This window comes from Sus scrofa, chromosome 2, assembly GCF_054392235.1.
Source record: "Sus scrofa isolate SSC_HxYL_T2T_F1_AM1 chromosome 2, Sscrofa_HxYL_maternal_Yorkshire_Landrace_v2.0, whole genome shotgun sequence".
NCBI lineage: Eukaryota > Metazoa > Chordata > Mammalia > Artiodactyla > Suidae > Sus > Sus scrofa.
The window spans coordinates 83,141,821-83,155,070 of NC_139384.1; the positions used below are offsets into that span (position 1 = coordinate 83,141,821).

Below are 13,250 nucleotides of genomic sequence, written 5' to 3' on the forward strand. Positions count from 1 at the left end.
GAGCCTGAGACCTACACCACAGCTCACAGCAACGCCAGATCCTTAACCCACTGAGCAAGGCCAGGGATCAAACCCACAACCTCATGGTTCCTAGTCGGATTTGTTTCTGGTGCACCACGATGGAACTCCCCGTCTCTATATTTCTAAGTAGTTGGTGTGGTTTCTGACGTATGGTATTGGGTAAGGAATAAATGAAAGTCCATAACTATCAGACCCACCCATGGAGTGCTGTAGTTTATGGTGCAGTTTTGGTGTCTTTGCTTAGCCAACTCCTAGTTTAAAACGTCCCTCTTGGAGTTCCCGTCGTGGCTCAGTGGTTAACGAATCCAACTAGGAACCATGAGGTTTCGGGTTCGATCCCTGGCCTTGCTCAGTGGGTTAAGGATCCGGTGTTTCCATGAGCTGTGGTGTAGGTCACAGATGCGGCTCGGATCCCGCGTTGCTGTGGCTGTGGCGTAGGCCGGCGGCTACAGCTCCGATTGGACCCCTAGCCTAGGAACCTCCATATGCCGCGGGTGCGGCCCTGGAAAAAGACAAAAAGAAAAAAAAAGTCCCTCCTCCCTGAGCCACCTGCTCTTTCCCCGTAGCAGCCCTGTTCTTCCTGGCTTGTAGGTATCATTTTCCGAGACTGTATAATCCACCACAACCTCCAAGAGGACAGGAGATGGTTTGTCATATTCACCATGAACTGCCCAGAACCCAGCCAGCAGGTGCTGAAAGTGGATGGAAGAATGGCTGGTCCCGAGCATGCGAGCATGCGCAGTTGTGTTACTACATGGTGGGGGAGGGGTGTGTGCACACCTGGAATTGGACAGGGAGGGTACTCGTACCTCTCGTACCTCTCTCCTGCCCTCCATAGCCTCCTTCCCTTCCATCCAGTTAGCCAGCCACCTCCGCGATGTTACCCTTCTGGGGCCTCAGGGCCCTGGCCATCTGTGCAGCTTGAACTTGCACAGACCCACTCCGCCAGCGGCCGGTGGGGTGATCCCCACCCAGGCCTTGACCCCTCCTGGCTCGGTTCCAACGTCACAAGGGCTCCTGGCCCGATCACTTGACGAGATTATGGTTTCCCTCCTGGGGCTTAGGGAAAAAATGAACACCAAAGAGACTCAGGTGGAGCCGCAGTGTTTCCGTGCGAAGGAGGTCTCAGGCACCATGGTAACGCGGCCTCCTCGGACTCACTTCCGGAGTGGAGTAGCGCATGCGCAAGGCTTCTGGGCGGCCAGGAAAAAGGCTTGTTTCTCCACCCCTTCCCAAGATGCCCCGCGGTCCTTAATTGGGACGTCACGAGCGGGGTGTTACTATACAGCGTGATTGAGTTATCCGCACTATATATTGCAGTCAGCTGGTGCAGGAGCAGTAGTAGGTGTTGCTTTTAAGTCAGATTCGGAGCCTGTGACGCGGCCCACGGGAGAGTTTCGCTTCCGGTTTAAGTGGCTGCGCAGGCGCAGACGTGGCACGAGAGGCCTCAGAGGCTGACCGCTGTTCCAGCGCCACCCCCGGATAGTTTTTCCTAGGATTGGCGGCTCGGGGTTCTCGATCAGGGACCAGAGAGCCGAAACCTCGAGGGCGGCTTCCGCGGGACCTAGAGACCCTCATCCCGGGGGAGTCGAAAAGGACGAGGATCCGACCAGATTTCTACCATTGCGCATCGCCCATGGCGGCCCTCGTAAGTGTAAGGCGAGGGGTTTCCGGGGTCCTGGCTGCAGCCTTTATACTCCCTCACTCACTGCACTGCTTTCTCTCCCCTCAGGGCCCCTGCAGCCAGAATGTCACTGAATATGTTGTCCGAGTTCCCAAGTAAGTCCCAGACCCCAGTTCCCCGTCTCCTCCCAAAAGGGACTAAGCCTTCAGGCACCTCCTGATTCTCCTTCCAGACCGGTAGCAATCTAAGGGCAGGGCTGAGGTTGAGCCGAGGTGTCTGGGGCATCACTGTTTTTTGAAGAGAGTGAATGAATGAACGAATGGGTGCATTATTAATACACAGTATGGGGAGTTCCGTGTGGCTTAGAGGTAAGAAACCCAGCTAATATCCATGAGGATGCGGGTTCAATCCCTGGCCTCACTCAGTGGTTTAAGGATCCAGTGTTGCTGTGGCTGTGGTGTAGGCTGGCAGCTGCAGCTCCGTTTAGACCCTAGGAACTTCTGTATGTGGCCGGTTTGGCCCTTTTAAAAAGCAAAAAACAAAACAAAAACAGTGCCGGTATGATGCAGCCCCCCTACCTAGCATTCCCTCTGCCACTGCCCACTGTGACTGCTGGGTGGATTCTTGTTGATCCTGGAAATCCTAGTTCCACTATATTCCCTATCTGCCACCTCACCCCCCTTGCCTAGGGCTGAGTTCCCAGTTAGCGCCAGATCTTGGGTTCCTAGAAATCTTTGTCCGTTTTTCTGAATGGAGTTGAGAATATGGATCCCACTTTGCCAACAGACTGGGAACCTCTGAGGTCTTTTATGGGTCCCCAGCATTGCCTGACACAAAGGGCTGAGCCAGGGAGGGTTTACTGAATGAATGACTGAGCACTGCCTCTTCATGTCCATTCCAGAAATACCACCAAAAAATATAATATCATGGCCTTCAATGCAGCTGATAAAGTCAATCTTGCTACTTGGAATCAGGTATGTTGAGGTTCGGAGGGGGTGAGAGAACCCAATCATGGACTTTGTGGTTGTTATAGTTGTTTAGTTGTGATAGTAACCAAGGCTTAGCTTCCTCAGCTCTTCACCATGGAGATAAGTGATGACTAAGGCCGAGGCCAAGTTGCTGAGCATGCCTGAGGGGTAAATGCAGGAGGTTTTCTCCTGAAAGGAGCTGTGCCTACCAGTGGGCATCTTGGGCCTGGATTTATCTGGGCAAGGGAGGGGGCTGCCTCCTACAGATGCTCTAAGAGCCCCCATTGTCAGAGGCTCTAGCAAGGGCTTTGGGAGCTGTCTTAGCTCATTCAGGAGGCTATAGCAGAATACCAGAGACTGTGGTTTCTCAACAGTAGAAATTTATTTCTCACAGTTCTGGAGGCTAGAAGTCTAAGATAAGGGACCAATAGGTTTGGTGTCTGGTGGGGCTCTGCTTCCTGGTTCACACCTGGCTCATTTCACTGTGTCCTTGCTTGGTAGAAGGGGGAAGGAGCTCTCTGGGATCCTTTTTTTTTTTTTTTTTTTTTTCCGTGGCATGCAGAATTTGTCAGGCCAAAGATCAAACCCGAGCACCAGCAGTGACCTGTGCCACTGCAGTGACAACGCTGGATCCTTAACCTGCTGCACCACAAGGGAACTCCTCTGGGGTCCTTTTTTTTTTTTTTTTTTTTTTGGTCTTTTTAGGGCCGCAACCACGGCATATGGAGGTTCCCAGGCTAAGGGTCAAATCAGAACTGTAGCCACCAGCCTACACCAGAACCACAGCCACAGCAATGCCAGAACCGAGCCATGTCTGCAACCTACACCACAGCTCATGGCAACGCCGGATCCTTAACCCATTGAGTGAAGCCAGGGATCAAACCCGCAACATCATGGTTCCTAGTCAGATTTGTTTCCACTGCACCATGACAGGAACTCCTGGGATCCTTTTTAAGGGCGCTCATCCCATTCATAAGGCTCCAACCTCATAACCTAATCACTGGCAGGACCCGTCCTAAATATCATCACACTGGAAATTAGGTTTTAACATATGCATCTTGGGGGGACGCAGACATCCATCCATAACAGCAGCCATTAAAGGTTAAACAGAGAAATTGTAAAGTGAACTGGCCACTGAAGGGTCAAAGGCAGGTGAAAGGAGAACAGGGGAGAACAGGGGGAGGTGAGCCTTGATGGGGCTTGGAGCAAACAGCTTATGAGAAGTGGCTGGATTCTGACTTTTCTTTTTAAAAATTCTTTTTCTTACTTTCTTTTTTGCTGCCTCATGGCACATGGAGTTCCCTGGTCAGGGATCAAATCCCAGCCGCAGTGTGCAGCTGTGGCAACGCTGGATCCTTAACTCACTGTTCTGGTGAACCTGTGTACTGGTGCTGCAGAAACAGCATGGATCCCACAGCTCCATAGCAGAAACTCCTCTTTCCTTTTTTTTTTTTTTTTTTTTTTTTTTAAACTTTACATTACGAAATGACTTCAAACTTTCAAAAAGCTGCAAAAAAGAGACATAGTACAGGGCTTAACCTAGATCCCTTTACCCACAGTCACTGAGCACCTTTTGGCCAAGCCAGAAATCAGCTCTGAATGGCCACTTCTCAACTTGGAAGGGAGGAAGGGGTGTCGTTGGCAGGGGCAGAGGGGGGCGAGGGCAGGCTCCCTCATGAGAGGTGTTGCTCCCTGATCCCTCAGGCCCGGCTGGAACGTGACCTGAGTAACAAGAAGATTTACCAAGAGGAGGAGATGCCAGAATCAGGCGCTGGCAGTGAGTTCAACCGCAAGCTCCGGGAGGAGGCCCGGAGGAAGAAGTACGGCATCGTCCTGAAGGAGTTCCGGCCGGAGGACCAGCCCTGGCTGCTCCGCATCAATGGCAAGGCAGGCCGGAAGTAAGTGCCTTTCCCGCCCTCACTCCTTGGGTACCCTGGCTGAACTTGCACGGGAACTTGCACGTCCGGCTGTACAGTGTGGGTGACACCTTATCCTTTATTTGGGAAGATGAGCCGAGTGGATGCCAGGGCAGGAGGTCGGAGGGGCAGGATGCAGGAGGGCGAGGCTCAGGTCCTGGTGCTCACACTGAGGGGCTGCTGGGGACCTGGGGGTTGGACGATTGGGAGCACTGGAGGTTAGGTGGCTGGAGGGCCCTTAGGCAGAACAGAGAGCACGGAGGCAAAGAACGCCCAGCCCTAGGGACTGTCACAGCATGATACTGACAGAGTGGGCAGATTGGGAGGGCTATGCGCGCCAGGTGGGTGGGAGGGACCCTCTAAGATTGCTAGGAAGAGGGCCAGGACTTGTGGGGCAGAAAAGGGTGAGGGTGGGAGTTCCTTGGTGGCTCCATGGGTTAAGTACCCAGCATTGTCACTGCTGTGGCTTGGGTACTGCTGTAGTGCAGGTTCCATCCCTGGCCCAGGAACCTCAGCATGCAGCATGTGTGGCCAAAAGAAAAAAGAGTCAGATTTCCCATTGCAGCGCAGGGGAAATGAATCTGACTAGTAGGATGCAGGTTCGATCCCTGGCCTCCCTCAGTAGGTCAAGGATCTGGTGTTGCTGTGAGCTATAGTGCGGGTTGCAGATGCGGCTTGGATCTGGTGTTGCTGTGGCTGTGGCTGGCACCTGCAGCTCCAGTTCATCCTGTAGCCTGGGAACTTCATATGCCGCACCTGCAGCCTTAGAGAAGAAAAAAAAAAAAAAAAAGTGAGAGTGAAGGCCAGGAAGATTCTGGAAGCAAATGCAGAGGGGTCTAACTGTAGAGTCCTTGCTCTTCACAGCTAATCTAACGCAGTCCTTCCAGAAGGGACCATGAAATGTATAAGGCAGGGAGCCATAAGCCCTCTCTTCAAGGTGGGGAGCCCTGCTTTCGTCTTTTGTTTTTTTAGGGCCTCACTCTCAGCATATGGAAGTTCCCAAGCTAGGGGTCTAATTGGAGCTGTAGCCACCGGCCAACACCACAGCCACAGCAACGCCAGATTCGAGCTGCGTCTGAGACCTACAGCACAGCTCACTTAACCCACTCAGCGAGGCCAGGGATGGAACCCAAAACCTCATGGTTCCCAGCTGGATTCGTTTCTGCTGTGCCATGATGGGAACTCTGGAGCCCTGCTTTCCAGATGTCGAAATCCAGGCTCAGACAGTGGAAGGGCCAGCCTGAAGCTTTCCAGCCTCAGATTTTGCTGGAGAACCCAGGTGGCTCTGGAGAGAGGGCAGGTCTGGGGATGTGGGCAGGGGGCCTGGGGCTGAGGCTGGGGCTGGTCCCTTTTCCACGGGCAGACCATGACCTTCGACTCCTGCAGGTTCAAGGGCATAAAGAAGGGAGGCGTGACAGAAAACACATCCTACTACATCTTTACCCAGTGCCCCGATGGGGCCTTTGAGGCCTTCCCCGTGCACAACTGGTACAACTTCACACCGCTGGCCCGGCACCGCACTCTCACAGCCGAGGAGGCAGAGGAAGAGTGGGAGAGGTGAGTGTGGGAGCCAAAACGATTGGAAATGGGGTGTGTCCCCCTAACTTTGATCTGGGCTGAGAGGTGGGGACTCAGTGGTGACCAAGCCAGCCTCACCAGCCCCTCAGGGAGCTCCTGGACCAGTGGGAAGCCCTCAGGGATGCACCCGGCCCTGTAAGAGCCGTGAAGGGATGGCTGAGCTGAGCCCTGGAACAGGAATTGGCAGAACGGGGCAGCGGTGGTGGGGGGTCTCCTTGGCCTACAGGGCTCCCTCCAGGTAAGAGGTCCCATGGCTGGATCAATGGCTGGTAAAATACATGTAACATAAAATTTACCTTTTTTTTTTTTTTTTTTTTTTGTCTTTTTGCCATTTCTTGGGCCACTCCCGCGGCATATGGAGGTTCCCAGGCTAGGGGTCCAATCGGAGCTGTAGCTGCCAGCCTACACCAGAGCCACAGCAACGCAGGATCCGAGCCGCATCTGCGACCTACACCACAGCTCACGGCAATGCCGGAACCTTGACCCACTGAGCAAGGGCAGGGACTGAACCCGAAACCTCATGGTTCCTAGTCGGATTCGTTAACCACTGCACCACGACGGGAACTCCAAATTTACCATTTTTAAGTACACAGCTCAGTGTCATGAAGTTACATTCACATTGTTGGGCAGCCATCCCCACCATCCAGCTCCAGAACTTTCTCATCTTCCCAAACTGAAACTCTGTCCCCTTTAAACACTAACTCCCCACCTCCTCCCCGATCATTTACTTCCTATCTCTGTGGATTCTACTCCTCTAGGACTGTGGGTTCAGACAATGTTTGTCCTTCCGTGTCTGGCTTATTTCACTGAGCATCATGTTTTCAAGATTTATCTGTGTCGTATTGTGTATCAGTGCTTCATTTCTTTTTTTTTTTTTTTTTTTTTTTTGGCTGTGCCTACAGCATATAGAAGTTCCTAGGCCAGGGATTGAAACCACACCACAGCAGCGACCCAAGCTGCTGCTGTGACAATGCTGGATCCTTAACCCACTAGACCAACAGGGAACTCCCCCTTTATTTTTCTTTCTTTGTCTTTTTAGCGCTGCACCCACGGCATATGGGGGTTCCCAGGCTAGGGGTTGAATCACAGCTGCAGCTGCTGGCCTACACCACAACCACAGCAACAGGGGATCTGAGCTGCTTCTGCGGCCTACACCATAGCTCACAGAAACACCAGATTCTTAACCCACTGAGCAATACCAGGGATTAAACTCACGTCCTCATGGATACTAGTTGGATTAGTTCACCCCTGAGCCACGATGGGAACTCTGGGAACTCCCTTTCTTATAGTTTTCTGAGTATAGGTCTTTTACCTCCTTGGTTAGATTTATTCCTAGGTATTTTGTTCTTTTGGATGCAATTGTAAATAGGATTTTTTTCTTAAATTCTCGCTCTTTTTTTTGCTTTTTAGGGCCGCACCACAGCATATGGAGGTTCCTAGGCTAAGGGTCAAATTGGAGCTACAGCTGCTGGCCTACACCACAGCCACAGCAATACAGGATCTGAGCCGCGTCTGCGACCTACACCACAGCTCATGGCAATGCCAGATCTTTAACCCACTGAGTGTTGCCAGGGATGGAACATGCAACCTCATGGTTCCTAGTCACATTCGTTTCTGCTGTGCCAGGACGGGAACTCCTTAAATTCTTTCTGATAGTTTGTTAGTGTATAGAAATGCAATAGATTTTTATCTGTTAATTTGTTATCCTATAACTTTACTGAATTCATTTATTCTAACTGTTCTTTGGTGACATCTTTAGGATTTCCCTATATGTGGTATCACGTCACCTGCAAACAGTTATACTTCTTCCATTCCAGGATTCCTTTTATTTTTTATTTTTTCTTATCTGATTGCTGTGGCTAGGACTTCCAGTGCTGTGTTGAATAGAGCTTCATTCCTTTTTACACTACCATGAGTTCTGCTCCTGCTATTAGGTATAATCCTAAGACTTCCTGAATGCAATCACATTTTTAAAAACTTTCATCACCACAGTAAATAGAAACACCAGTATCCCTTGACATTTAAAAGAAGGCACCCTTGGAGTTCCCTTTATGGCGCAGTGGTTGACGAATCCGACTAGGAACCATGGGGTTGCGGGTTCAATCCCTGGCCTTGTTCAGTGGGTTAAGGATCTGGCGTTGCCGTGAGCTGCGGTGTGGGTCACAGACGTGGCTCAGATCCTGTGTTGCTGTGGCTCTGGTGTAGGCCGGTGGCTACGGCTCTGGTTGGACCCCTAGCCTGGGAACCTCCATGTGCCATGGGAAGCGTCCATAGAAAAGGCAAAAAGACCAAAAATAAATAAATAAATAAGTAAAAGAAGGCACCCTAGGTAGAGTTCCCTGGTGGCTCACTGGGTTAAGGATCTAGTGTTGTCACTGCTTTGGGGTGGGTTCAGTCCCTGGCTTGGGAACTTTTGCATGCTGTGAGCTTGGCCACAGAAATAATTGGAGTTGTCACTGTGGCTTGGTGGCTTAGGATCCGGTGTTGTCTCTGTGGCAGCACAAGTTCAGTCCCTGTTAAGGATCCAGTGTTGCTCCAGCTGTGGTGTAGATCACAGCTGCAGCTCAGATTCAATTCCTGGGAACTTCCAGATGCTGCAGGTACAGCCAAAAGGAAAAAAAAAAGGCATCCATAAACTACAGTAAAAACAGATGGATGTGAATGCATTGTGGCTAGATTCTGTTGCCTGAGAAAGGCCCTGAGCCCGAGGGCGGTTCTGGGGCATCAACATCACATGAGACCTTCTCATGGGGGGCCTTGGCAGAGAGGGACCTGAAGGAGGGCTGGCTCTCCCCGTGTGATCTCAGGGTGTTCTGTGCCACATGCATGTGTCCCCACAAGTGAGGTCAGACCAACCCTCACATCACCTAAGTAGTGTCTGTGGTTCCCCTCTGGGGAATGCCTGGTGGAAGAGCAGGGAGGAAGAGGGAGGCTGGGGAAGAGTTCTGGCTCCTGGAGGAGGGCTCTGGAGCCAGCCCTATGGTCAACCCCTGCTATCCCCCGGCCCCTTCCCAAAGGAGAAACAAAGTCCTGAACCACTTCAGCATCATGCAGCAGCGGCGACTCAAGGACCAGGACCAGGATGAGGAAGATGAAGACAAGGAGAAGCGTGGCCGCAAGAAGGCCAGCGAGCTGCGCATCCATGACCTGGAGGATGACCTGGAGATGTCTTCTGACGACAGTGAGGCCAGCGGCGAGGAGGGTGAGGCTGGGCAGAGCTCCTAGGTGGCTGGGGTGGTGGTAGTTTATCAAGGTGGCCATGCAATGACCCAGAGAGGTTAGTACCATTGAAAGGAAAGCTTGGGGAGTTCCTATTGTAGCTCAGTGGGTTATGCACCCAGCATAGTATCTGTGAGGATATGGGTTTGATCTCTGGCCTTGGTTGGTGGCTTAAGGATCTGGCGTTTCTGGGAGCTGTGGTGTAGGTCACAGATGCGGCTCGGATCTGGCATTGCTGTGCCTGTGGCATAGGCCTGTAGCTGCAGCTCTGATTTGACTCCTAGCCTGGGAACTTCCATATGCTGCATGTGCAGCCCTAAAAAAAAAGAAAAACAGAAGGGAAAGCCTGGTTACTCACGGTTTCCCTGGATACCGGGGCTTAGCCACCTGGGGAAGCAGCAGAGTTGGTAGGAGGCGGTGGGCAGGGAGCCACAGGAAGGCCTCAGCCACAGCTTCAGCTGAGGTTCCCACGGGAACAGCTTAGGGCTGGCTAGTTAGGGCTCTAGGCTGAAAGGTGGTCTCTAGTTGCCTGGATCCTGGCCCCAGTGACTTAGGGCAGGGATAGTGGCTCTGTGTGTGAGTAAGAAAGGTGGGTGGCTGGGAGTGTGGAGTCAAGATTGCTCAGTTTGGGAGTTCCCGTCATGGCTCAGTGGTTAATGAATCTGACCAGGAACCATGAGGTTGCAGGTTCGATCCCAGACCTTGCTCAGTGGGTTAAGGATCCGGAGTTGCTCTGGGCTGTGGTGTAGGTTACAGACGCGGCTTGGATCTGGCGTTGCTGTGGCTCTGGCGTAGGCTGGCAGCTGCAGCTCCAATTTGACCCTTAGCCTGGGAACCTCCACATGCCGGGGGTGTGGCCCTAGAAAAGACAGAAAGACAAAAAATAAAATAAAATAAAATAAAATAAAATACATATATATATTAAAAAAAAAGATTGCTCAGTTGGCCTGTGGGTGAGAGGCATACCCCTGGGCCCACTCTTTGCCTCTTGGAGGAATTGGCTGGTCCTGGCATCTCTGCCCAATCAGCAGGGCCCCTGAGATGGCACATGGTGTCAAGTACACTAACACTAAACTTGCCCACCTGAGCCCTTCACCTTCTCTACCCTTCCCCCAGGTGGCAGAGCCCCCAAGGCCAAGAAGAAGGCACCGCCCAGCAAGGGAGGCAGGAAGAAGAAGAAGAAGAAGGGGTCAGATGACGAGGCCTTTGAAGATAGTGATGACGGGGACTTTGAGGGCCAGGAGGTGGACTACATGTCCGACGGCTCCAGGTGAGGCAGGCGGGAGGCGGGTGTGAGACCCTGGGCCGGCCAGGTGGACGCGCTCACTCACCCTCTGCCCGCTCTCTGTCTTACAGCAGCTCCCAGGATGAGCTAGAGGGCAAGCCCAAGGTCACGCAGCAGGAGGAGGGCCCCAAGGGCGTGGATGAGCAGAGCGAGAGCAGCGAGGAAAGCGAGGAGGAGAAGCCACCCGAGGAGGACAAAGAGGAGGAGGAGGAGAAGAAGGTGCCCACGCCACAGGAGAAGAAGCGGAGGAAAGGTAGGCTCGCTTTGACCTGGGCCCCTTGGGCCCCTTGACCTGAGCTGGGACTGAAGGTGGGCGCAGAGTCCCCAGTCTGACACCCCTCCTCTGGCCCCTTGCAGACAGCAGTGAGGAGTCAGACAGCTCGGAGGAGAGTGACATTGACAGTGAGGCCTCGTCGGCACTCTTCATGGCAGTAAGGTCCAGCCTGGAGCAGGGCAGGGTGGAGAGGGTGTCCCTTTCCAGACTGACATCCCCCAACCCCCATCTCCACAGAAGAAGAAGACACCCCCCAAGAGGGAGCGGAAGCCATCGGGAGGCAGCTCTCGGGGCAACAGCCGGCCAGGCACACCCAGCACGGAGCCTGGCAGCACTTCTTCCACCCTGCGGGCAGCTGCCAACAAACTGGAGCAGGGTGAGTGGCCACCCTGTCCCACCCCACCTGCTTTGATCTCTTGATCCCATCCTCCTCCTCCTGTCAAGCATCCTGTCTGCCCCCGAGCCCCTTGCACATAATCCTGGCACCACCAGCCAGCTGGCCTGGGATCCTCCCAGGAGTCCAGCCTCCCAGCCCCAAAGCTCAGCCTCACCTCTACTCCCATAGGGAAGCGGACCAGTGAGACTCCTGCTGCCAAGCGGCTGCGGCTAGACACTGGGTCCCAAAGCTTGTCAGGGAAGTCCACCCCTCAGCCACAGTCTGGGAAGTCGACCCCCAGCAGCGGGTAAGTTGGTGAAGACAGTAGGGGCGGGGGAGGGCAGGGGGCCCTCAGGGATGGAGGGCCACCCATTGACGCCTACCTCCCCACTTCTGTTGGGCTCCAGTGACGTGCAGGTGACCGAGGATGCAGTGCGCCGCTACCTGACACGGAAGCCCATGACCACCAAGGACCTGCTGAAAAAGTTCCAGACCAAGAAGACAGGGCTGAGCAGTGAGCAGACAGTGAATGTGCTGGCTCAGATCCTCAAGCGCCTGAACCCTGAGCGCAAGATGATCAATGACAAGATGCACTTCTCCCTCAAGGAGTGACGCTCTGCCCCTGGCCACCCTCCTGCCCAATAAACAGGCTCTGTTCTCCAGAATCCTTGGGTTCTTGATTCCCACACTGTCCCCTGGGTCTGAGGACCCCCAGCATTTTATCTCAGTTTACTTCTCTCACTCTTCTCTTTCTCAGGCCTCTTAGAACTTAATTCTCTTCTTGCCCCTTAACCTCCTCCACCGAGCTGCTGCTGGGTGATTTCTTTCAGCTCTGTCTTCCACTCGACTGGTTCTCTCTTCAGCTGTGGCTTATCCACCGCCTAAACCCATTAAGTACTTAGTTTCATTGTCTGTTTTCCAATTTGTAAAGTTACCTTTATTTCTTTTTCAGAACAGCAGTTCTGATTTGAGTGTCTGGCCCCTTCTGTTTTTGATCCTTTCTTTCACATTTTTAGTTAAAGCACCCTTGTCTTGAGAGCCTCCATCACACTCACCTAATACCTGAAGCTCACGGGCATCTTATTGTATCCTCTGACTCCTCTTCATGATCAATTCTTATGTTTTGTAATCTGGGATCGGGGGGACCTCATGGCCAGCTCCAGACTCTATCTAGGTGGTCTGCTTTGCAGGTAAATCCTTCCAGACTTGTTTTTGCACATGGTGCCACCAGGTGCCCCAGAAGTCCTGTCCTGAGCCCGTTTTAGGTGTGGTTCTCAGCTTGTGGCTCTGTCCCTACGTGGCTACAAAATCCCAGACCTCTTTGTTGCTGATGGTGGTATCTGGACCCTATTTTTCACCTTCCCAGTGATGTTTCTAGGGGCGTCTCTTAGATTCTTACAAGTTTGTCAGGCATTTATTTTAGTCGGCATTGCTAGGTGTTCTGTAGCAGGAGAGCTTTCTGAATTCATGGACAGTTTCGTTGCTCGAAACAGAAATTTGGCAGTAGTCGCTACTTTTGAACCCCTACTTGAGTGATCTGGCTGGAGACGGGATGTTGGGCTTCCGTCCTGCCCAGGCTGGAGACTGCATGTGGAAAACTTCCCCTCCCAGTTTTACAGGTCCTTGGCTGCCGAATGGTAATGCCTGGGATGTCAAGCTAATTCCTAGGAATGTCTCAGGTCGGTCCCACCTCCCTCCCCATCCTTCCGCCAGGCCCTTTGGGACAGTAGGAGAGAAGCGCTTGCCCCTGGCCCTGGCAACATCACCCTTGTTCTGTCTGCCACGTGGACCAAGGTCTAAGGCCTTCCCACCAGATCAGGTGTTGTGCCCTAGTGGTTCAGAGCACAGGCCTTGCCTTCAGCAGGACCTGGGTTCAAACTCCATCTGTGTTTCTTAATTCTGGGTGTGTTGTCTTTTTTTTTTTTCTTTTTTGTCTTTTTGTCTTTTCTAGGGCTGTTCCAGCGGCATATGGAAGTTCCCAGGCTAGGG

General features: G+C 52.8%; 1 protein-coding gene across 2 annotated transcripts; it reads left to right on the forward strand.

Moving 5' to 3' along the window:
* The first annotated feature begins 1,441 nt into the window (after positions 1 to 1,441).
* GTF2F1 (general transcription factor IIF subunit 1) lies at positions 1,442 to 11,926 on the forward strand. 2 transcript variants are annotated; one of them, XR_301807.4, is made up of 12 exons: positions 1,442 to 1,669; positions 1,754 to 1,800; positions 2,547 to 2,619; positions 4,318 to 4,511; positions 5,916 to 6,086; positions 9,125 to 9,309; positions 10,443 to 10,596; positions 10,683 to 10,864; positions 10,969 to 11,047; positions 11,123 to 11,261; positions 11,451 to 11,568; positions 11,669 to 11,926. XR_301807.4 is itself a non-coding variant. In XM_003123111.7 (12 exons), exons 1-12 carry the CDS (start codon positions 1,658 to 1,660, stop codon positions 11,871 to 11,873), a joined length of 1,554 nt encoding a protein of 517 aa, XP_003123159.3. In that variant the 5' UTR covers positions 1,442 to 1,657; the 3' UTR covers positions 11,874 to 11,926. The 2 variants fall into 2 exon arrangements, 1 of the variants encoding a protein (XP_003123159.3); XM_003123111.7 differs by having other exon boundaries at positions 10,969 to 11,042.
* Positions 11,927 to 13,250: the final 1,324 nt, after the last annotated feature.

What these genes read in the sequence shown, in the direction of transcription:
- GTF2F1 (XM_003123111.7), top strand. An exon ending in ATCTTGCTACTTGGAATCAG is followed by an intron (nt 2,620 to 4,317) that starts GTATGTTGAGGT and finishes CTGATCCCTCAG; the next exon opens with GCCCGGCTGGAACGTGACCT. An exon ending in CGTCGGCACTCTTCATGGCA is followed by an intron (nt 11,043 to 11,122) that starts GTAAGGTCCAGC and finishes CCATCTCCACAG; the next exon opens with AAGAAGAAGACACCCCCCAA.